This window comes from Oncorhynchus masou, chromosome 15 (genome assembly GCF_036934945.1).
Source record: "Oncorhynchus masou masou isolate Uvic2021 chromosome 15, UVic_Omas_1.1, whole genome shotgun sequence".
NCBI lineage: Eukaryota > Metazoa > Chordata > Actinopteri > Salmoniformes > Salmonidae > Oncorhynchus > Oncorhynchus masou.
The window spans coordinates 42,611,571-42,637,347 of NC_088226.1; the positions used below are offsets into that span (position 1 = coordinate 42,611,571).

The window sequence follows — 25,777 nt, forward strand, 5'->3', positions numbered from 1 at the left end:
CACACTCACTCGCACGCACGCACGCACACACACACACACACACACACACACACACACACACACACACACACACACACACACACACACACACACACACACACACACACACACAGGGAAGGAGTTAACAAGTCATCTGGAACAGCAACCATGTGCTATTGACTTGGGTTCCAGCATGTGGTCCTCATGCCTCCTTTTATTGACTGACTCCTGTTTCTAAGCTTGATCAAATAGCTCCCTAACATGATATTTCAAATGTCTTGCTCTGTGTAACAAGTGGTGTGTGCTGCCCAGTTTACATCTAACTCGATATTGTTATTTATTCCTACTGATCCCACAGAGCTGTCCATTCTGAGTCAACCTAGAACCATGACCCCACTTGGCCTGTTCTACCACTGACCAGCTGCTTCTGGACCCTACTGCAACTCCCCATTAGTCAAGCTCTCGTTTCTTTCAGGCCTTTCCTGAGTTTTTTTTTATTTATCTGACTGTTGTCTCGGCCAAGGACCTATAGCAGCGTTTCCAAAACTCTGTCCTGGGGAGCCAAAGGGGTGGACATTTGGGGGTTTTGCACAAAATAAAATATAATCAAAGTTTATTGGTCGCTGATGTCGAAAGCACACACTCGGCATAGCACGCCCCAATAGTTGAATTTAACATTCCTTTGTAAGTAAAATGTTGAACATTTGAACATCATTTTGTCGCTTAAATAAACGTTATAGTCACATTTCATGAAGTTGTTCTTTATTTTTTGAGCTGGAAAGCGTTATCCCAATGAATGGAGAAAGCCGACTCTCATCTGAAGCCACATGTTTGTTTTATTTGTGAGCTATGTTGAATATATTTACAGATCATCAATTTATTTGTGGCATATGGTGAATATTTGTGAAATATGTACCGTATGTATATTTGTGAAGTACAAATTCATGGATTATGGTGTAATTTATGAAATATTGGTATATATTTACTGATTAATGTGTGAAATATTTGTTACATATCTATGGATTATGGTTTTATTTCTGAGTTATGATGAATATACGCACCGATTGTGGTAGACACATTTACAGAATAAAGAAACAAATCTCACTCCATTCAGATCTTCTCCCATGGAGCAGAACAGAACCTGGGCCTGTGAGCCCAGTGTTTCTTACCCAGATACTCCACTGGAACACACACACATACACACACACCCTCTAGGCCATGGTGGGTTCAGTGTGAGGATCCTCAGGGGTGTTTTGTTTTACAGAGGTCATCAATAGTCGTCAAATCCAGGTGGAGTCTGGGACAAATGTACCAAGGGAATGAGATCATGTAGACTTTTAAGTGTCGTCAACAAGAGCAAACCCAGGCAGGCCAGCTGGTGCTTTGTAGCAGAGACAACACTCACCTGCCAATAAAGAATAAAGATGCTCTTCTCTCACTATGCACTAGGGCAGGGATGGGAAACTTTGATGGGAGTAGGGGCCACAAAATATATGAACTCATTACGAGGGGCCACAGTGGCTTGCAGGTTTGCCTACCCACATCCAAAGGCAACCCTAGCCTTTAGCCCCCCACCCACCTTCCCTCACCTTGGGGTAGGGGAAATGTTGAGGTTTTAATGCAAGTTTGCTGCATCTCTACTCATTTTGCCACGGGGCGAAGAGGAGATTTTTCAGTTTTACTGCAAATTTCCTGCAATTCTACACATTTTGCCATAGGGTGGAGAGAAATGTTTGCGGTTTTTAATATGATATCTGGGTAAGAGTGACTAACAAAATCAATGGGGGCACCCAGTCAATAATTCGACCATGATTACTACAAGTTTAGATAGCTGACCGCTAGAATAACTTGCCCAATTAAAATAAAATAGTTGACATGGGCTATATGAGTGACTGTCAGTGACTGTATATGCACTGGCTAAGATAATTGTTTATTTTCAGACACATAGACCCACACATATGCACAAATACTTTATATAGCAGCGTATCCATTCATAATTGTCATTACATTTACATTACCAGAATTTTGCAATATTAATTTCCCTTAAAGCCACTGCAGTGTCTTGTAGGGAAAACATCTAAAAAATTGTACATTTTGCATTATGTGTGTAAACATAAGTATACTGATACTATTTGCAAAGAATTCTAAGATAAAATGCATCGAAGAGGAATAAATTATAAATGAAGAACTGAACAAATTAGGATGGTTTCAGATCCAGCCTCACCCCTCCTAAATTGTTACACAGAGTAAATATTCCAAATGAAAGCCTATTCCCTATATAGAGCCCATAGGGCCCTGGTCAAAAATACTGCACTATAAAGGGGGCAGGGTACCATTTGGGACACAGACACATGCAATGCCACAAAAGATCTTGTTATTAAGGATGAAAAATTGGGCTAGTAAGCAGTCCTGGCAGAGCGGATCAGTCTCATGGTAAACAATTTAGCTAGTGAGGGGGCGTAATTACTATCTACTGTCTCATTTAGAACGCCTGTTGGCGTCTGGCAAAGATGTCACTGGTGCCTGGTGGTCTCCCCATTGATGCTGTATGTGATTTGAAGCGTGATTGCAGTGACAGGACATTTTAGCTGCCACCCTGCCATCCCTCTGAAAGCCTTCCTTTTCGTTTCTGCTCCCTCGCTACTGTGGCAAAATGTCACACCTTTTTTTTTTTGTCTAATGGCGTATTGCTCAGCTTTAGAGTGCTGCCTTGTGGTGGTGGTGGTGGTGGGCCTTGTTATGTGTGCTGAACTGATGCAAGGGGTCACTGGGCAATCAAATGTACAAATAAATTATGAACATAAATAGGGTTAGTTTTCTTCTTCCTGCATGTGTGTGTGTGTGCGTGTGTCTCATACATGCATATGTGTGTGCATCGTGTGTGTGTGTGTGTGTGTGTGTGTGTGTGTGTGTGTGTGTGTGTGTGTGTGTGTGTGTGTGTGTGTGTGTGTGTGTGTGTGTGTGTGTGTGTGTGTGTGTGTGTGTGTGTGTGTGTGTGTGTGTGTGTGTGTGTGTGTGTGTGTGTGTGTGTGTGTGTGTGTGTGTGTGTGTGTGTGTGTGTGTGTGTGTGTGAGGCTGATGGGTAAAATAACGCATCAAGCAAATTATGTGGCCTGTAAACACAACATGCACACAGGCTTATTATTTTGGTAGGGTTGCATATGTTCCCTGTGCTGGTTAGTAGTGTGATTACCATCCCAATCAGCAGGGAGAGGCGGAGAGAGTCACATTAATTTGTAGTAATTAATAGCAGCGATGCATCTGACAGCATACACTAACGAGGATCAGCCTTTGATTGTTTGGATCTCTAAGTACGCCTCTCCTTGTTTGCATCACCTCAGAGGAATTCATTATATCAAAGCTTAGCAGCTATCTGATACTTGTCAAAATGCAATTTATAAAAGTGTAATTATTTTATTGATTTAGTTTGGGTTTGATGCCTGCAGTGTGAGCTCCCCTGGTAGGACTTAGTGGATTCAAATGCTTGTCAGCAGCTCGGCCTCCTTTTTACTCAGAACAATCGCCATAGGCCAGCCCAACAGGCATGCTTTAATTGCCTTAAATTATAAGCATAAATCTTTTTTTCTTCACTTGCTCTGCTCTTAATAAATAGGGGCTTTACGTATCTGCTTTTTTCCTTCTCTTGTCAGAATCCCTCCTGGCTAGTGAGGGTTCACCCGCTCCCCCTTCTCTTCCCATCCTCCCTCTCTCTCTTCCTCTCTCTCCCTCTCGCTCTCTCGCCCTCTTTTTCTCTCCTCACCAGACATTTCTGGAATCATCTTTTTAGCACACTCCTCTGCATGATCTGAAACGGCGTGCGGCTGTTCGAGCGGCGTGGTGATATTTAGTAAACCGGGTTCCTTTTTTATTGCAGTATAATGAGGTCAAATGAATCGCCTAATACGCATGCTTAGATGGCTCCTTGCTTCAAATCCGCGCTGACACCCAGTAAAACAGCCGGCAAACACAGTACAGGCTCCCACAGACATGGCCGTAAAAAAATCATGCAGCAAGTGCAGAAGAAAAAAAAAAAGCTTTTATACCCTGACAACTTCCCTCCTCTCTCTTTCTTTAATTAGGTATTTTATTAGCCTTGTTTTCACTCTCTCCCCCTCCGAGACTGCGATGCTGGAGATAGCTAAATACCCTCTGTATAATACAATACTGCTGCATACTGGCTGTAGAGCTGGGTTGGACATCACAGTAACTAGGCAGTTGAGTCTATATCCTCAGACAACTCCATATTTTTATACAAAATGATCTTCGGCTTGGCCATATTTATTTGTAATGGGCTCTTTTGTTGTTGTTCAGTGTTTTGTGTGGGATAAATAATACATTATTTTGATTTTGTAGCAAGCTGATCACAATCACAAATCCTTCTCTTTGGGGCAGACGAGGGATGGTAGGATAGATGGATCGGGCGATGCTCACATCTGTGTAAAGCGAGGGAGGGTTCCACTATTCCAAAAAAAGGGATCCGTGTGTGGTGACATGGGTTCATCAGTCGCTGCCAAGTCTCGCCCCCTAGCCCCTCAGCCCCAGTCATTCCCTGGGCTCTGGGTAGCCATTTCACCGTCAGCGGCTCATCCGAGCTGCACGGCCGTTTACGCATATTAGCTTTCGCCGCATCTGCCAGCATTCGCAGCCCCCCCCTCCCCTCCCCGCGCAATCGCACAACATGCCATGTTGAAGGCTGAGGCCGCCAAACACACACACACACACACACACACACAACCTCCCACCCAGGCCTTACAGACTTATTAAAAGCAGTTAGTGATTCGAGTTCAGGGTCGCCGAGAGAGTACAGAGCATAATAAATATGTGACGGCAGCAGCAGCACTATCAGCAGATCAGTTTACGGAGTGTGATCTATGATCGCCCCGGCCTGCACACTCCCTACAAGCGGATGTGGTTCTGCCTAATTGAGAGCTTTGCAGCACAGATCAGATTCAGCCTCATTTGATGCTGATCATGAAGTCCCAGGAAACAGCCTGGGCGATTTCTGTAAACTAAATGTGTTTTTATGCTCGCCGTCTTCATTTGTAGGCTGGTCACAGCTCTAACCTGCCAATTTGACCTACATATTATTATACAGTACCTGAAAGATAATTTTCTCCATCCAGGGGTTGTGAACATACACACACACTCACACATACACACACACACACTCACTCTCACCGAGGGGCTGAGCTCTTATTTTAATCCTGGCGGCTCACTGTGAAGGGAGGAGGAAGTTCCAATTAAAATTAAAATAAGCTCTTTTAACGGTCTCTTAAATTGACAACTGAACAATGATTTTCGTATTGGTATCTGTCAAAGGTCTTGGAAAATCCTCGGTTGATAAGGCCCTACGCATCCAATTAGGAGCAGAGCAGGGCCTCAGCCAGTAATGATTTCCTCCAGGTCCCTGAAGATGTGGCGCGGACACTTATTGCAAATTACTGACAAAGAGGCCTGCTGTATTGATGAGGGGGAGAACAGACCGCTCGCCATGTTCCCATCAGGTAGAGGAGGTCCTAGTCTAGAGAAGTCTCTCGCCTGTCTCACTTTCTGACTATCTCTCACTCTCCCTTTTGCTCTCTCTCTCTCACTCTCTGTCCTACTATCTCTTGGTCTCGCTCTCTCTATCTCTCACTTTCTCTCTCTCCCTTTTGCTCTCTCTCTCTCTCTCTCTCTCTCTCACTCTCTCTCTCTCTCTCTCTCTCACTCACTCTGTCCTACTATCTCTTGGTCTCGCTCTCTCTATCTCTCACTTTCTCTCTCTCTCATTGTTCTCTCTCTATAACTGTAACATAACCGTGGCCTTAATATTCTCTTTCTCTCTCCCTCTCCCTCTCTTGTTCTCTGGTTCTTTCTTGCTCTCTCTCTCTCTCTCGCTCTCTCTCTCTCACCCCATCTATCTCCAACCATAATACTGTAACTGTGGCTTTGCTCTGCAGCTCATATATGAGCCCCCTGCTGGCTCTGACCCTGCCAAACTAGACTCAGTTGATGTGTGGCTCATCCCTGGGAAATGTGCATGCTAATAGCAGGGATATGTCCTGAGTGGCTCATCAATAATGCCTGTATGTTAGCTGGGCTGCTACCTGAGTCTGGCAGGGCCATGGAAGGTAGTAGTGAAGCTACATTATTAGGGTTTGAGACCTTTATGATATGTGAAATACCATTGTTTACTGTCCTTGGAAAGGAATGAACATGAACATATTGATGCTAATGAAAATCAAACTGAATGTGTCAGCGTGTGTGAGGAATCAACCAAAGGTTTGATTGGAGTTGGTCAAATCAAGGCCAGTGTGCTCGAGCTAGCTAGAGGTCATATCATTTATTCCTGGAAACCAATACTGTTGTGTTGTACTATGCTTTGCATAACAACAAAAAACAGTCTATACTGAAGTCTTCCAGCAAGGTGTTTGCATGCTTACGTTTAGCTACAAATGCTTCTGGAAACTCACCTCAGTTCACTAAACCACCAACCACCTGCTAAAAACCTTTCTCGCTTACAGTACTTGATAGCGAGATTTTTTTAAAAGCACACTATACACAAGATCTATAGAAATAACATTGGTGTCATTGTGCATTTCCTCAATACTAATCCAGCGTCTGTAGGGAGTGCAGCTGCAGGGCCGGTACAACAGAGCTCTCTGGCCATGTCAAGTCCCTGGGTGGCTGGAGGAAAGGGTTTGCGTCCCAATTGGCACCCTATTCCCTGAATAGTGCACTACTTTTGACCAGGGTGCACTATGCAGGGAACAGGGTGCCATTTGGGATGAAGCCGAGAGCTCCCTCCCTCCCATCGCACTGTAGCATCTAGCACGCTGTAGGCTGGTTAAGGAAGGTGTTGACCCCTGGTGACCTGTAGCTTGGCTTCCGTTGGTGGAGAGAACACTGCTCCATCCTCGATGCTTCAGGGTCAAATGATTGGTAGTTTGTAGTTTCCTTCAGCTTCGATCAGATGTCTGCTGGTGTAGTGGCAGTGATGGGACTAGAATGGGGAGAATTCCATTTAAAATATATATATATATTTTGTTATGGATGTGTTTTTTGACGGTTAGCAAAATTAGTTGATTATGTTTTTGTTTTCCTAATGGTTACAATGTTGTTTTGTTGCAAGAAATCATTTCAGTTGTATGTTGCATGTAATGATATACCTAGGTTATTTTACATGTTTTGTTGTTGTTGGATATTACAATAAACCTCTAATTGATTTAGTAAATATATGACTAATCTCAGTGAAGAATCTGTTACTACAATATGCCTTACTTCTTTCCACATTTGTCATGCCTCAGTCTTCCTCTGTCTTCTGTAAGAAGAGAAATCATCCTGTGTCCTCCGTCCTTTGATTCCTACCATCTTTGTGTCACTCTGACTGACAGGCTCTCTGACAGGTGGGCTTAAAATTGTGAAAATTGTGGATGAGAATCCAGTCAATCTCAATCTCTAGCCCAAGGCAGTAGAACGCCAGAGACAGAAACACGGCGCTTTGTGTCAAATGTTTATCAAAGGGCCTGATTAAATGCTGCTTTCAAAGTATGTCTGAGTCCCAAATGGCACCCATAGGACTCTGGTCAAAAGTAGGGCACTAAATGGTGAATATGGTGTCATTTTGGATGCAGATAATATCAGCCCCAATTGAAGAAGAAAAACATAAAACCCTGATACAAAACAATGGCCGCTGATGGTGAAGACTGAGACAGGACAAATACAACATACAAAAACCTCTACCCTTTCAATACAGTGCCTTCAAAAAGTATTCACAATTCTTGACTTTTTCCACATTTAGTTGTGTTACAAATTGGGATTCAAATGTATTTAATTGTTGTTGTTTTTCCAAAATCTACACAAAATACTATTTTATGAAAAATAAAAAACAAAAATATATTGATTAGATTAGTATTCAACACCCTGAGTCAATACATGTTAGAATCACCTTTGGCAGTGATTACAGTAGTGAATCTTTCTAAGAGCTTCGTACAAAATATTTACCCATTGTTAACGTTTCAACACTTCAAGCTCTGTCAAGTTGGTTGTTGATCATTGCTAGACAGCCATTTCCAAGTATTGACATAGATCGTCATGCCGATTTAAGTTAAAACTGTAACTAGGCCACTCAGGAACATTCAATGTCATCTTGGTAAGCAAATCTTGGCCTTGAGTTTTAGGTTATTGTCCCGCTGAAAGGTGATTTTGTCTCCCAGTGATTGTTTGAAAACAGAATGAAGCAGGTTTCCCTCTAGGATTTTGCCTGTGCTTAACTCTATTCCATGTATTTTTTCCTAACAATGACAATTGCCGATGACGCATATCCATGACATGATGCAACCACCACCATGCTTGAAAAATATGAAGAGTTGTAATCAGTAATGTGTTGTGTATTTGCAGTATTACCTTAGTACCTTATTGCAAGCAGGATGCATGCTTTGGAATATATATTTTTTATTCTGTACATATTTCCTTCACTTCACTCTGTCTTTTAGGTTAGTATTGTGGAGTATCTACAATGTTGTTGATCCATCCTCAGTTTTCTCATATCTCAGCCATTAAACTCTGTAACTGTTTTAAATTCACCATTAGCCTCATGGTGAAATCCCCTGAGCGATTTCCTTCCTCTCTGGCAACTGAGGATGCCTGAATCTCTGTCGTGACTGGGTGTATTGATACACCACCCAAAGCGTACTTAATAACTTCTCCAGGCTCAAAGGGATATTCAATGTCTGCTATTTTATTTTTTACCCATCTACCAATAGGTGCCCTTCTTTGCGATGCATTGGAAAACCTTCCTGGTCTTTGTGGTTGAAATTCACTACTTGACCTTAAAGATAATTGTATGTTGAGGACAGAAATTGGGTAATCATTCAAAAATCATGTTAAAGACAATTATTGCACACAGAGTGAGTCCATCCAACTTATTGTGTGACTTGTTAAGCAGATTTTAAATCCTGAATGTATTTAGGCTTGCCATAATAAAGTGGTTGAGTACTTTATAGCTTTAAATGTTTTATTAATTTGAAAAAAATTCTACAAACAAAAATCCACTTTGACATTGTGGGGTATTGTGTTTTGATCAGTGGCACAATATCTCCATTTAATCAATTTTAAATTCAGGCTGTATTAACAAAATGTGGAAAAAGTAAATGTGTGTGAATACTTTCTGAACACACTGTATTCAAAAATAAGGTACAAAAATGAGAAAATAAGGTAAAGGCCTCTTTGTGAAAGGGGTTATAGGCCACTGCTCTAATGTGCCAGGCAGGCAGCAGTAAGAAACCTCTGACCAACCAACAAACCAGTATCTTGAGAGAGCATAGAGAGAGAGAGGGAATATCATGTGCCCTTTGTTGTCACACTAAAGAGACACAGACAGGGTTTGAGATCTGTTGTTATTCTCACTTTCCTCTGTCAACTATTCACGCTTTCGTTTTTCTTTCTCCCTCTCTTTTAGCCAGAGGTGATAAACCTGGCCTCCTTTACTGAGCTAAAGCTGACCGGCTAGCTCATTCCCATCTTCCTTTGTGTGCCTCCCAAATGGTCATCTATTCCCTATGTAGTGCATTACTATAGGGTGACGTAGTGGTCAAAAGTAGTTCACTATAAAGAGAATAGCTCGCCATTTGGAACATACACTTCCCTCTGTTGTGTTTGTAAAGGGCAAAGCGGCTGAGCAGTCTCCAAGTTGGCTGAGCAGTTTGCCCTGCAGTGCCACGCCGTGCCAGGGGCCATGACTGCTTCAGCTGCTCCATCACCAGGGGAGTGGGCTAACACTGTCTGACTGCACTTAGCTGTGTTTCTCTGAGACAGTCATATCACATCAACCTGGACACTGGGACATCCCAGATCACATCCCCCTCACTACTTTCCGCAGTTTTGGACGCAGACTAAATTGCACCCTATTCCTTACACCCTATTCCTTATTTCCCTATGGGCCCTGGTCAAAAGCACTGAACTACATAGGGAGTAGGGTGCCATATGGGACGTACCTTTGTTGCCATCTTGCAACGTTTTTTTCTTTTATCTTTTCTGTTTTTGTGTGATCTTGTGATTTGCTGCCACATGTTTGTGTCAGGCAACGGGGTCCTATTACTACTTATATCCTACCTTGATCTGGACAGTTTTTTTTTATCCTACAGGAAAGAAGAACTAGACCTGCCTCCTGTTCCCCCTACTCTCCTAGGTTTTTTCCCTCCTCTTCTTCATCCTTATCCCTGCATTTGAATCTTTCAGATAATAAGCTTTGACTTCTGGCTGCACGTTTATGGGTCTTTTCATGTTATCAGCTTAGCTCATAGCGTAGAGTGGCTGAACACAGAGTCCTAGTGACAGGCCAGCCAGTCAGCAAGGCCGGCCTGTCAGGCAGGAGCTCTCATACACTAATGATTTCCCTTTAGTCTATTTTCTGTCTCATTGGCCGTTTCCTTCAAAAACAAAATTGCTCATTTAAATTCTCATGCCTGGGGCATTTTGGTCTTCAAATATTGTTGGAAAGTGAAAGGATTAGGCAAAATATGCTTTTTTAAAATGTTAATATATTTTCTGGTTCACTTTCTCCTCTGAGGCCAATTAGGGCGTTTCTGCTGGCTGTATTAATGTCAAATTGACATCCCCCTGCTATAATTACACAGCGCTTGAAACCTAACTTTTACTGGCGGGGAGATGAGGAGCGCGCCTCACAGTGACACACACATTCTCTCTGCCAGCTTTTGATCATTTAATCATTGCTTGCTTTCTTTCCCTATTTCCTCTTTTCTTCCCCCTCTTCCTTCTGCTCATTGCATGATTTCACCTTTTATTCTCTCTCTCTCTCTCTCTCTCTCTCTCTCTCTCTCTGTTGCAAAATGCAGTGTTGTTTCATTATTCACAGTTGCGTTTTGCCCAGGTTCATTAGTAACATCGTTTCTCCACTTTGCTTCTGCCTGGTAAGAAAGATCCGTTGGTCCCTTCAGGTGCAGGTACCATATGTACATTGTTTACTCACAATTTACATTGTGTTGTTTGTGTTTTTCCCTTGTTTTCACCACGGCAGCCAGCACGGAGTGAACATGCTGTCAGTGAGTTGAGGGATGGGTAACGTGTGGCGCCATGCCGATCCTCCCTCCTTCTGACAGTGTTGTGTGTCAGGAGAAGGGAGACAGGTAATGATGGTTAACGCTTCTTCACCATGAATATTAATGCTCCCACAATGCACCCCTGAACAGCTACAGGATGGCAACCCCATTAGTGATGTAATGGTGACCTATCCTCTCCTCTCCATCCCTGCCAGTTGCCATGGAACCACAGACAAGCAAATATGCATTGAATCCAATATAAATATATCCAGATTGAGTTCATTAATTAAGGCGTTAGGTCTGTTTTAGTCAAACATGGTGTTAATGCTAACTACCACTGAGAATGATGGGAATCTGCTATTCGACACTAATTGGACAAATGGACAAAGTTAATAAAGAATAAGTCATTTTTAGTCAGTTTACCTATATTTTTATTGTGTGGATACATTTTGACAGTTTTTGAGCGGACATGTCAGATTGTCCAGTATTTTTCTTGATTTTCTCATTTATATCGCATATGTAAATACATAAAGACTAAGGCTGCAATTCATTCAAACTCACCATAGCAATGTTTATGCAGTGTTTTTAATTTCTGCATGCAATTTTCATTTGAACAGCTTAAACAGAATTTTAAAATATACAGTTCTACAGTAATTATTTAATTCATAAGTAAGTATAATTTACTGTAATTTATAAGTAAATATAAATGAATGACATAGAGAATATTTCTAAGCCTGCATTTTGTCCCCCTTATGGATAATAGCAACCTCTCCATTCTTATTTATGTTTCCCAGAGAGTGGTACTGGATGTGGCTTGAGGTGATAGAGATGGTGATCTGAAACACAACACTGAGAGCAGCTTGAAACCATGAACATCCCAACAGCAAGGCTTGTGTGGTATTACGATCAGCATACATTTTACTGTGTGAAGCCTAATGGTTCGAGCGTGGTGCCTTTAACCGATTGGTCACTGGTTTGAATACCCGAGCTGAAAAGGTGAAAAATCTGTCAATGTGCCAAGGCGCTTAACCCTAGTTCGTACTACAATGTCTGACCCTGTAAAACAACCCATTTCACAGCACCTATCTGGTATATGTGACAATAGAAATACAAAACAATACAAAATACAAAACCAACAGGTTCGCTTTCTATTAGAGTCAAGTATGGTCAGAATAGAATTGGTTTAAGTAACATGTAGCCTATCCTGTGTTGTCGTTAGAGGACATTTATACAGTACGATTGCCTATAGGCCCACTTGGTAAAAAGTACAGCCATGTGTAAGCATCTAAGTACTAGCAGCCAGGTTGAATGTCTCAACTGGTTTTGAGAAAGCAGATATTTGCTATTGGTGTCTGTCTATATTTAGTCCAGATGACAGCAGTAGAGGGCATATCTCTGGTAAACAAAACATATCCCCCATTTAGCCTCCAACAGTCTGTCTGTCAAGCTATGATGCCAATCTAGAAAATAACCCATATGGATTGACTAAACCTGTGTCAGACAAAATCAAGCTGCCATTTGTTGGCTTGGGTGAAAAAAATCACTTGCATAGTTTTGACGAAGTGCGCGTGTTCCCCTCCAGCAATTCTTAATGTCCACTTCCCAAACTTCCCCTCCTCCTCCTCCTCCTCTTCATCCAAAGCTCCTCCTCCATCTTTCCTACCTCCTTGCCTCTCTCTTCTCGTTTGGACTTTAAGTAACAGGAAATGGTACTGAGTCCTTCTGAGCCCCCGATTACCTTCGTGATGCGTCAACATGCTATGGAATCAGGAGGCGTGCTGTAATTCTTTTGTGATGCCATCAGCGAGGATCAATCACATTTGGAGGTCGGTAGTGGGAGGGTGCTGCCTTTCCCTCTCTGAATGGACATGATGGTTGTGGACATGATGTAGGACAGAATGGAAGGATGGAAGCTCACTCAAATCAATGTGCACTCCACTGCTTAAGCATCTCTGACCATTAAGCATCTTGTACCTAAAGACTAGATGAATGTGGAAAACTAACAAAGAGGAAAAGGGAAAGAACAGGCCCCACATGTCTTTTGATGACAGGGACAGTGACGGTGTCTGAACAGAAAGTGTCATTGCTAAACTGTATGGGGAGCCCGCGCACGCACACACACAATAAATCCACAAACACACACACTAAAGAGGCACACAAATGTTTATTTGCGAATCAGATTTAAAATGTGCATGACGTCTGTCTCATACATGACCCTAGGCGTCAGTACAGTACAGTATCTCTTCTCTTCCCTGTCTTATTATCTTTGTTCCATGTGTACTTTATATTAATACTTGGTCGCTCTTCAAATTAAACTTGAATGTCACATGTTTTTATTACAGAGTAGATTCAGGCACAGAAAAGACTGGTAAAGAATGAAGAAACATATAATATTGGGATCTGGAAAGAACGCATTGCAAATGTCACATTGCACGGAAAGCTCAATACCTTTAATACCACAGCTCCTAAGAGATTATTTCAAGTAGAATTTTGATGCATAACAACTTCATGTTAGTCTTTTCCAGCCTGCTCACATGGAGGATGTTCTACATATTTTATTAAAAAAATTCTATAGACAGGTTGGCTAACAACGTCACAAAAATGGCGAATCAAAGGGGCAGGAAGCCGTACATTGTTATGATTCTGAATGGCCAGATAGCTAGCAACAATGACAAGAAGCCACCATGTGAGGAATCGTGGGTGGCTAGTTTCAGCTAGTTTTATAATGTTCTTAATATCAAGTATTGTTTTGAAGTGTTTTGACTGATTTCATGCCAATGCTAATATGGCTAAAATTTGCTAGATAGCTAAATAACAACCCTAACGATATTTCAGAGACAACAAGTGCTCATTGTGCAAATGTATTTATGTTTTCAATAAACATTTAGATAGGAAATTTAGTTAACTTGTTGTCAACAATCTAAGCCAAATTTGTTGCTAAACAACAAACCGTCTACAGTGTGATTACTGTAATAATCTCACTGATAATACTTGTATAAATTAGTTATTGGTGTGTGGATGTCTGCCAAGCATCCGCTAGCTGACAGTCACACAATATCCATAGATCCACATTAGACATTGTTCCTTCCTTCAGACTTGAAAGCGGCTAAACAAGATTGTGTTTTAATGAGCATCAGCAGTTAACAACATGTTAGTGAGGAAATAGAAAGGTTGTAAAAGTCTTTAGAGATTTTTTGACCGACCCTTGACCTTTCCCCTCCGGTTGGAAAGTGGTCCATCTGAAAGTAACGTCTCTGACATCTAGTCAATGTCACAACAACCCTAACCACACAACTGTCATGTTATCCCCTGCTTCATGTCAACATGTGCTCATTGAGACAGCACTGAGAGCTTGTTTTAAAAAGTAAACACATTAAATAATCACATTGTTGCTGGAAATGTAATCTAATTGAACTGTCATGAAGTATTAGAGTACAGTGACAATTAATTTATGCCACATAACTATTACAAGCATTATTAGTCATTTGTAACACTAATTAAGCCTCCACTAATTCTAACTACTTCTAATTACTGTAAGAATACAGTAGGTCTCACTGGTGGTAGCAATTCAGGGTGATATTTTCCATAATACTATCACATCCACACCCAAACATGTATCTACTACAGTAGCTATCAGGTCTACTGTAAATCTAATCTACAAACTATTCTTTGAGGTCTGAATCTGTCCACTGTCAGTTGCTTTATGATTATATCAGTATATACGTGGTATTTTGTCCAAGGGAGAAGAGGCACGCTTGTGTTATATATTATCCTGTTAAAAAAATCTGTTGTGGCTACTCCGGTATACTATTGGCTACTTCTTCAAGTTTGTAGATCAATTTGAAGATCATGATAGTAGCTTTTTTCTGTATTTTTTCTGTATCTTCTAAAACACACACATATATATATATATATATATATATATATATATATATATATATATATATAGTATACAGTTGAAGTCGGAGGTTTACATACACCTTAGCCAAATACATTTAATATCAGTTTTTAACAATTCCTGACATTTAATCCTAGTAAAAATTCCCTGTTAAATGACAGTTAGGATCACCACTTTCTTTTAAGAATGTGAAATGTCGAATAATAGTAGAGAGAATGATTTATTTACGCATTTATTTATTTTCTTCACATTTCCAGTGGGTCAGAAGTTTACATACACTCAATTAGTATTAGGAATCAAAGCCTTTAAATTGTTAAACTTTCGTCAAACGTTTCAGGGAGCCTTCCACAAGCTTCCCACAATAAGTTGGGGCAATTTTGGCCCATTCCTCCTGACCGAGCTGGTGTAAGTGAGTCAGGTTTGTAGACCTCCTCGCTCGCACATGTTTTTTCAGTTCTGCCCACAAATTTTCTATAGGCTTGAGGTCAGGGCTTTGTGATGGCCACTCCAATACCTTGACTTTGTTGTCCTTAATCCATTTTGCCACAACTTTGGAAGTATGATTGGGGTCATTGTCCATTTGGACCTTTTGCGACCAAGCTTTAACTTCCTGACTGATGTATTGAGATGTTGCTTCAATATATCCACATAATTTTGCTTCCTGATGATGCCATCTATTTTTTGAAGTGCACCAGTCCCTCCTGCAGCAAAGCACCCCCACAACATGATGCTGCCACCCCCGGGCTTCATTGTTTGGATGGTGTTCTTCGGCTTGCAAGCCTCCCCCTTTTTCCTCCAAACATAACGATGATCATTATGGCCAAACAGTTCTATTTTTGTTTCATCAAACCAGAGGACATCTCTCCAAAAAGTACGATCTTTGTCCCCATGTGCAGCTGCAACCGTAGTCTGGCTTTTTAATGGCAGTTTTGAAGCAGAGGTTTCTTCCTTGCTGAGCAGTCTTTCAGGTTATGTCGATATAGGACTTGTTTTACCTTGGATATAGATACTTTTGTACCTGTTTCCTCCAGCATCTTCACACGGTCCTTTGCTGTTGTTCTGGAATTGATTTGCACTTTTCCCACCAAAGTACATTTATCTCTAGGAGACAGAATGCGTCTCCTTCCTGAGCGGTATGACGGCTGCGTGGTCCCATGGTGTTTATACTTGCGTACTATTGTTTGTACAGATGACCGTGGTACCTTCAGGTATTTGAAAATTGCTCCCAATTATGAACCAGACTTGTGGAGGTCTAAAACAAAATTCTGAGGTCTTGGCTGATTTCTTTTGATTTTCCCAGGATGTCAAGCAAAGATGCACTGAGTTTGAAGGTAGGCCTTGAAATACATCCACAGGTACACCTCCAATTGACTCAAATTATGTCAATTAGCCTATCAGAAGCTTCTAAGGCTATGACATCATTTTCTGGAATTTTCCAAGCTGTTTAAAGGCACAGTCAACTTAGTGTATGTAAACTTTTGACCCACTGGAATTGTGATACAGTGAATTATAAGTGAAACAATCTGTCTGTAAACAATTGTTGGACAAATTACTTGTGTCGTACACAAAGTAGTTGTCTTACTTGCCAAAACTATAGTTTGTTAACAAGAAATTTGTGGAGTGGTTGAAAAACGAGTTTAAATGACTCCAACCTAAGTGTATGTAAACTTCCGAACTTCAACTCTATATATGTTTATTTCAAAACCTTATTTTCAGTGTCTTTACACCCCACATAAAATGGTAAGACTATTTGTAAGTTAACGTACCATATGTGTGTGCTGCTGAGAGAAAAATCCAAATATTATATAAGTAACTTAACCTGCCAACTTTTTTTTTTAAATAACATAAATTTTACCAAAATAAATGTACAACTTTTGTCAGTATAGGCCTATAAAATGTCACCCTGGTCATAGACTCTTTGAGTGATTGTAAAAAATAAAAAAAGAGGCTGATCCATTTCACTCATTTTGGGAGACGACAATTTAATTTATATTAATTTGCCTAATTAATTGATAATGTCCCATACATATACATGTTATAATTAGCTAGTGGAGTTTCTTTTTAAATAAAATGTGTGGGAAAAATGTGAGTCTTTTGATGAGTAGGCCTATTTGTCATCTGAAGCTGAGCCAATTTATACCGGATTGAAGCAGAAATATTTTTTTTTGAATGGAGTGCTGATTTATGAAAAATGATCTTACTTTTCTACCTCAGTAGAACAATACTCTACTGTAATGCAAATGATTAAATGCATAATTTGTCATTTGTCCCTGCTGAACAGATGTTGATCAACTGGAAGTGAGTCAATTGAATAGATACATAATATATACATCATTTTCTATTCTTCGTCGGCCTACACTCTTCTGTCAAATAAATGGTTAAAGGCAACATTTGTCATTTCAACCGTCTGACCCTGCCACTTTGCTTGGTATAGGCTACTGAGGGGGCTGGGGATGTAAACCTTCTCAACAATAATAACGAAACACTGTGGATTATGATATGGTGAAACAGTTAAAAGGTTGTACTCAAACGATACATATTAAGGCTAGTGTGTCTATCGACCATTGAACAGGATATTTGACAGATTGTGCAGTCAAAACGTCAACCAACATTTGAAGCAATATTCACAACATACTGTTATAAACAAATAAAAAATATATGATAATCTTTAGACTTATATCATGCATTTAAACGGTTTGTTTTAGATAGTTGGCCTGGCTTTGGTAGGCCTTGCTGGCCTGGAGTGATTGACCCCTAATGTGGCTTGCCTCCATATAAATGCTGCAACTGGCCCATGCAAAAGACTTCAGATCGGCAGTGGACTGGAGTGACAGCTTCGATGCAGAGCAGCGAGATAATCAATGCGGTGCAAGCTATTATTTCACTGTCCCATCATCGACAATCCGCTGAGGCTAATAAGATGATACCCTAACTGGTAGCATTCAATGTATTTGTTCCTGCAGCGCCCTTAACCCTAATAATGCGATTGATTGTTGCCGTTTCAATTAGTTGGCTGTTAATGATGCAATGTTCCCTTCAACGGATTGACTGACATGTTTTACCATCGCTTTGGTCGTCTGTAGTGATTTGTACTTTAGAGAAAGAAAGGTAAATAGAATAACACATTGCTTATGGATTGTTCTTCTCCCACATGGTGGTTGATTTAAATAGGCTACGCGAAAAACCCGTGAACTAGACCTATGTGTTCTAGATCGTTCGTATTCTAATAATGTTGCCTAAATCAATACACACCACAACACAACCTTGTGTTTGACATACAGTTATCCATTTTGGACTTACTTATATACTCAAATCAAGTTCAACTTGAACAAGTAAAAATGTATTTTGGCTAATGATAATGTTCTTGTTTGTTTTTTCACTTGTATCCTGTATACACCGAGTTTACAAAACATTAAGAACATCTTCTTTTTCCATGACACAGACAGACCAGGGGAATACAGGTGAAAGATATGATCCCTTATTGATGTCACTTGTTAAATCCACTTTAATCAGTGTAGATGAGGGTGATGAGACAGGTTAGAGAAGGATTGTTAAGCCTTGAGACAACTGAGTCATGGATTGTGAATGTGTGACATTCAGAGGGTGAATGGGCAAAACACAACAGTTAAGTGCCTTTGAATGGGGCATGGTAGTAGGTGCAGGCACACCGTGTCAAGAGCTGCAACGCTGCTGGGTTTTTCAGGCTGAACAGTTTCCCGTGTGTATCAAGAATGGTCCATCACCCAAAGGAGATCCAGCCAATTTGACACAACTGTTGGAAGCATTGGAGTCAACATGGGCCAGCATTTCTGTGGACATCAACAAATCCTAGCATAAAAGTTTCGTTAATGATCACATTTGATTTATTATTTTAGAAATTAGAAATCCTCCTGACATATAGCAAATCTTTATTCGGCAAGAAACGGTGCATTATTAGCCTATTGTGCATAATATGGTATATTTGTCGCCGCCTTGTGACGAAATTCGTTTAATCAAGCCTGAGCTGTCTGCGGCGCATGAGAGGAGCACATTCCAAAAGAGCCCCTCTCAAGGAATCACTTTTGATATTCTATCTAATCAAAATCGGTGTACATATGACATTTTACTTTCTACATCTTGCCATTTTATTTGATAAATATCGTAGTCCTGCCATGGTAAATAATTGTGAATTCCACCATTGCTAAATGTAAATAGTTCCAAAATATATGCTGTGGCCAGCAACAAAATAGCATATAGGCCTACTGAGAAACTGAATACAACAATACAGAATACGTAGCCTGTATGGCGCTTGGATTGTATATAAATGGCTACAAATATTGAACATGTTAACGAGAGCTTATTTTCCAACGATGTCCATTTTGTCGATATCTTGTTTGTGTCAGTGAACAACATTAGCTGAGTTCCATCGAGCCCCGTCTTTGCCGTTGTCGATAATATTCATAAACCGAGCAATTCATCAACCCCCCCAAAGTTTAAGCCGTTTCAGGGATGAAATGAATAAATGTATTATATTAATAATTCATTAATAAATACATTAATATATATTTTTGCTTTTCATTAATATTTGTAACAGTGTAATTTATATGTGTTAAAAAGTTTTTAAATTAGGCCTATGAACTCTCCATATCGTCGTTAACCCAAACACACAACATATCACATTTTAGCTTCGAATTATATTCAATGTTCTCGTTATCAATGCATTTAATTTGAAGTCGGACAACAAATATAAAAGTACTACAAACCTAAGGATGAGTCCCACGCTGGTCTGTCAGTGGAACCCTGCCCGAGCACCAAATCACAGCGTGATCAGTTGCAGAATAGTGTTTAACCGGTCTGGTACTGCCGCGGCCAGCTCGGGAAAACACAACCACCATCACCACACTACAAACATGCTGCAAAGTGAGAGAGAGAGAGAGAGAGAGAGAGAGAGAGAGAGAGAGAGAGAGAGAGAGAGAGAGAGAGAGAGAGAGAGAGAGAGAGAGAGAGAGAGAGAGAGAGAGAGAGAGAGAGAGAGAGAGAGAGAGAGAATCTGCAGGCGAAAAAACGCCAGTGTTGACGTCTCGTCGTCAGACCCAGGTGTAACATGTGTCGCTCTAGCTAGCAGGATAACTACCAGAATAAGAATTTCAGGAATCTTTTAGAGCACAAACAGAGCACAACAGAACCGACTAGAAAGTATATAGAGCATGTACGCACAGCATGCAGTTCCGCTCCGTCCTTCAATTCCACATCAGAAAGTAGTGTAATTATAATACCTTTGATCGTTCATTAGCATTTCATAATTACTGTACTAATTAGAGTGGAGAACTGTGTGCTGTCATGACAGTTACCACTCCTCCCATTTACAAGCACATGTATCGCGCTAGGTCTTATCACTATTTCTCTGTCTCTATTCACATCCCTGCAATATATTGCCACTGGTATAATACACATACTTTGCTTAGGTGTAAGGTTTGGGATTATAGAAAACCTAGCAATACAATACTCAATTGATGAAATAAGATTAAACTTAATCTGGAAAATAGTCTACACCAAAATATTCACCCCACAATTTCCCTCAAGTTATGAGCGATACTGTTAGAAAAGCCTGACACAAAAATACAACCATGCGTTCGTTCTACACTCTTAGAAAAGTGTTCGAGTTATATGAGTTATATGAAAAATAGTTAAATGCTTGCTTCATATATGGCACCCCTTAAGGTTCAATATATAACCGAAATTGCTTCCATATAGAACCCTATATGGAACCCAATGGTTCGAAATGGAACCAATGCTGGTTCAGTGAACAAGAACCCCTGGGGTTCTGATTAAAGAACCCTAAAAATGGGTTCTACAGTATACTGAGCCTCTATCAGGATCCTGTTTTTCTTAGAGTGTGAGATTGTATGAGCCTGTCTAGATTCTATGAGCCTGTCTCATGCATTCCATGTCACGGAAATAAACCATTGACATATTAGACAGGTCATGAATGTTATTTCGCAGACAGATGTAGCAATAGCTATTTCGATAGGGTTGTAGACATGGATGCATTTTGCAATTGTGTAGCTGGAAAAAAATATAGTGAATCGCTTTTAGTTAGATTTTTTTGGGTTGTTGTAAATAAAAACAAATCAACTCGTGCAAATACTGTGTAAAAACACATACTAACGCAAATTAATTTCCAGTGCTGCGTTTATTTCCTTTCTATTCAACACTCCATTTTAAACACAGCAATTTCGGTTTTTATTTTTCTGCTTACATGAAGAAGGCTTATGCCAAGGCATAGTCGAATAAGCATGGCTCAAAAGATCATCCAGAATTCAATGGCTGGCTCGAGATTGTCAAGATAAAGAAACAACTCCCTGATTGGTGAGGTGCGGGGGCCGTCAACGCTGTAACCAATGACAGGAGAGGAAGAGGAAAACGCGGAGAGTGTTATGATAAAGTAGAAAATATTAGTTCCCTCACCGTGGCCGTGACGTCTGTATAGGAAGTAATTGCAGAGCAACACTAGAACGATTACAAGCAAAAGGGGAGCGTGATGTTGAGGAGTTAGCCGTACGAATCGCCACACCACAACTTTGAGAGAAAGTTCATTACCCATAACAAAGGACGTGGACTACACAGACAGACCCACTGGTCTCCAGATTTACTATTGAATGTAGCAACATATTCTTGGACCGTATTTTTATATAAAACGTGGATTTCGCTTTTGTTTATTTTCCTGACCATTTCAACTCTTAAATTCGTTTGACTTTTAGGAGTACATGTGCCTCTGTTAATGTTATCTTATAGTTTTCGTTTAGTTTTTAATTGTATGGAGGATACAATTTAATGTTGTTATGAAGACTTAAATCCCCGTATTTATTTCATTTTCTTACTATGGAATCCTCCAGCGGATCGAACTTTGGAATAGACACTATTTTATCCAACGCTACTAATTCTGTTAACACTGCGCTAATGAACGGAGATTTCCGCCTCGGCGACAGCAGGACAGCGGATTTCAGCCGGAGCCAGGCCACCCCGTCCCCGTCATGTTCGGACATAGACACAGTGGGAACGGCCCCCTCTTCCCCCATATCGGTCACCATGGAGCACGCCGAGCCGCATCTGCTCCAAGACAGCCTACCACATCACCACCACCACCACAACCAACCAGGGAGTTTGCAACTATCGCCCCAGCCGCAGCAGCTAGGGGCCGGGGCCGCCTGTGCCCCCAGGACTGCCACCTCTTCGTTTTTAATCAAAGACATTTTAGGCGACAGCAAACCCCTGGCAGCGTGCGCACCTTACAGCACCAGCGTACAGTCACCCCATCACACCCCCAAACCTGAGAATGCCAGGGACAGTGGGGACGGCTTCAGGCCGAAGTTGGAACAAGATGAAAATAGGAGCAAGTTGGACAAAAGAGACGATATGGAAATGAAATGCAACGGTAAGTGAATATTTAGGTTACACTTAGACCTATATGGAAATGTTTTGTATGCTTTTTTATGGTTTAGTTATTGGCTGGCGTAAGTACCTTTATTTATTTTAAGTGAGCTTTTCAGTGTACTTATAAACGTGTATTTTATTGGGTAGGCTGTCATAGTCGGCTAATGGTGTGCAGAATACATACAAAGCTCACATACAAAGCCTATTTGTGTTGAATTTTCTGTGCCTGAAAAAAGTTGAAAGTATCCTAGCCTATAGAATTTTTTTATTGGAAAATAACCACCAAATTGAATAGGTCAATTGCGTCAATAGGCATAATAATTCAACAATAATAGTAACAAGAAGAACACCTTTGTTTGTCATATATTTTACGCACATGGAAATTCAAATTCACATGATAATGCTATTTAGTAGGCTTCTTTGGTCAGTATAGTTTTTTTAAAGCTCAAACACAGTGTACAGTACAGGCTAACAGCCTTGAATGTAGACCACCTTGTGTATATGTTTCAAAGGCTGTCTTATTAGACAATGATATTAAAGGGTTGATTTTCAGTTGCCCTTTTTTATTAGCATAACAGAATCGAAAACAGATGTAAGGCTGGCGCGAGATGTTCCCGGTGCGCGAGCCTCCCTTGTGTGTCAATTAGAGAGATTATTGTTCTTCCTAGAGGGCGGATCACGAGCGCTGCAGAAACTGCTACAAATAGAGATGGATTGACATATCGATTTCCCAGTTTTACTGCTAAAAACTTAAGTTGACAAATACAGTCCGGATTTCTTATTGGCCGTAGATTTTTTTTTTTTTTTTGCTGGCTGGCTGGCTGGCTGTCTGACAAATGCAGTACTTCAGTTTCAACTCGGTTGCTCAGCTTTATAAAATACTATTGTAACAGGTTCAAAGTTTAAAAGCAACTGTTTATATCAATTTATTTTTATTTTTCATTTTTAAAATACATATTTTGACCTTGTTTTAGCTCAGAACTGATAGGACACGTATTTGTTGCTAATTTATTTTCATTGGACCATAGGCTTGAATGAGGCCTAAATAAAAACTAAAATTATTATCCACTTATATTTTTTTCCCATTCAGGAACAAAAGAAGAGAATGAACGGGAAATTTCAAGTAGCAGAGATAGTCCTCAATCACGGTCAAAAAAACCTCGTAAAGCACGGACGGCCTTTTCAGACCATCAACTCAACCAACTCGAGCGAAGCTTCGAGCGCCAAAAATACCTCAGCGTGCAGGATCGCATGGACCTCGCGGCAGCACTCAACCTGACCGACACACAGGTGAAAACCTGGTACCAAAACCGACGGTATGTCACACCTATTATAAAACATCATTCATTATCTTCACAATGTTTTTGTTTTAAAATAATCTCTGTTATTATTAGGCTATTATTATGACCTTATTTTTGTTTATTATTAGGCTAGTTTTTATTGGTGGTGATGTTATTTACATGAATATAGCCTACTAATAATAATGTTATATCATTTTAATAACTGTAGTAATGTAAGCCGATAATAACACGATGTAAGTGCTGTGCAGCATGTGCTGTTTTTTAGTTAACTTCGTTAGACTGGAATATAATTAAGAGGAGTTGGCCTGTGGATGAAGTGCAGTTAAGTGTATTTTTTTTTGTATTAGGCTTTTGTTGCCTTTAAATGCAGGCCCATAACCTGCATGGATTTTAGACAATTAGAACTACTGAACAGATAGAATCGAATAGAATGCAATACAGTACAACAGAATAACTTTAGAACAGATCAAGAGGAATAGTTAAACAGGTCTAATCAAAATGGTTGCCATGGACCTAGACACATAAGGATATTTATTTGCAAGATTAACCCACACAGTTTTATTACGTGGTATTGGTTATTGAAATACACATCCCCCTGGGGTTATAAAAGTATGTCTGAACAGTCGCTACATGATGTTGACAATGTACAATTTGCCTCTCCGGCATCAGTGTTAAGATTTCCCCAAATGTCAGCCAAGATTAGTGTTAACAGCGCCGGCGCCCATATAGTAGCCAAAATAAATACAGACACAGCACAATATAATGACGAAATATGGTATGACTGCAATAATTTTATAATCCTGCGGTTTTCTTTCTCGTTCAATATAGTAACACAACGCCTACGTTTTTATACATTATTGTATAGGCCTAATTAGGCTATAGCCTACCATCTTAAAGTTAGCCTGCCAATGTTTACAGTGCACTTGGTGAGGCCTAGCGAGAAGGATCAAGTGAGGGAATAATGATCTGAAATTAATCTATGATTTTATAGACTAAATATAGGCACTGCGCACTTGAAAAAGCCTAACTTTTTTTGGATGTGTCGTTTGCCTAGGCTAATTAAAGGCATAATCACCGATTCATGCTGCAAATAATTAGATCTTACCAATTAAGGGTCCGTTTGGGGAATTCTCAGAGTCTGAACCAGTTAAATAATTGATTTGTTGTATTTTGATCTGATTTCAGGACGAAGTGGAAAAGACAGACAGCGGTCGGATTAGAGCTACTGGCTGAAGCCGGAAATTATTCCGCTTTACAAAGAATGTTCCCGTCGCCCTATTTCTACCACCCGAGCTTGTTGGGCACCATGGACAGCACAACAGCAGCCGCAGCAGCCGCAGCAATGTACAGCAGTATGTACCGGACTCCGCAGCAACCACATCCCGGTCTCCAGAGGCCTCTTGTCCCGAGAGTACTCATCCATGGCCTTGGGCCTGGGGGCCAACCGGCATTGAACCCGCTGGGTAACGGCATGCCCGGCACGCAGCATCAGCGGTAGATACAACAACAAGACGATTCCATAAAAACTGTTTTAACCTGGTCTACATGTGATGTGACTAACTGCGCTGAACAAACGATGAAAAATACATTTGAAAAAAACAACAATATATAAAATACAACTTTACAGAAGAAGTAAAAGGATGTAATATTGAATATGACTGAGAGCCAGCATCGAGTCGAGGCCATGACAGAAAAAGGACTGTTCATATGTCTGATTGATTGTTTGTTTAGTTTTTTTTGTACAAATACACTTATACTAGCAAATAAACTTATAAAGTTTATTAGATGGAGAGAAAGGGTTGAATAAAGACGGAATGATACTAAAATGATTCTTCTCGGATACTTCTATGTGAAAGACGTCGGGGCAGTCAGTCTGACCTTCATTGTCATCCAAACATTCAAAACGCCATGTGACATTAATATTTCTGCAGGCTGAAAGCGTAGGCCTATGGGGTTAATACGAGATACCGAGACAAACATTTGTTTACATTCTGATAATGTGCAGTCAATTAGTTTAAAAGAGGCCTAGCATACCCATGCAACACGATAGCTCTTAAAATAACCTATGTAGCGCGATTTATAAAGATAATAGGTCTATATGTATTGTTTAAGTAGCCTACATAACCAAATATCAGACGTCACATTTT

General features: G+C 40.4%; 1 protein-coding gene across 1 annotated transcript; it reads left to right on the plus strand.

Moving 5' to 3' along the window:
- The first annotated feature begins 21,447 nt into the window (after window positions 1-21,447).
- Window positions 21,448-25,456, plus strand: LOC135555103 (barH-like 2 homeobox protein). Its single transcript, XM_064987462.1, has 3 exons — window positions 21,448-22,330; window positions 23,420-23,645; window positions 24,816-25,456. Exons 1-3 carry the CDS (start codon window positions 21,778-21,780, stop codon window positions 25,126-25,128), a joined length of 1,092 nt encoding a protein of 363 aa, XP_064843534.1. The 5' UTR covers window positions 21,448-21,777; the 3' UTR covers window positions 25,129-25,456.
- Window positions 25,457-25,777: the final 321 nt, after the last annotated feature.

What these genes read in the sequence shown, in the direction of transcription:
- LOC135555103 (XM_064987462.1), top strand. Translation starts at nt 21,778, where the DNA reads ATGGAATCCTCCAGCGGATCGAACTTTGGAATAGACACTATTTTATCC. An exon ending in TATGGAAATGAAATGCAACG is followed by an intron (nt 22,331 to 23,419) that starts GTAAGTGAATAT and finishes TTTCCCATTCAG; the next exon opens with GAACAAAAGAAGAGAATGAA. An exon ending in ACCTGGTACCAAAACCGACG is followed by an intron (nt 23,646 to 24,815) that starts GTATGTCACACC and finishes ATCTGATTTCAG; the next exon opens with GACGAAGTGGAAAAGACAGA.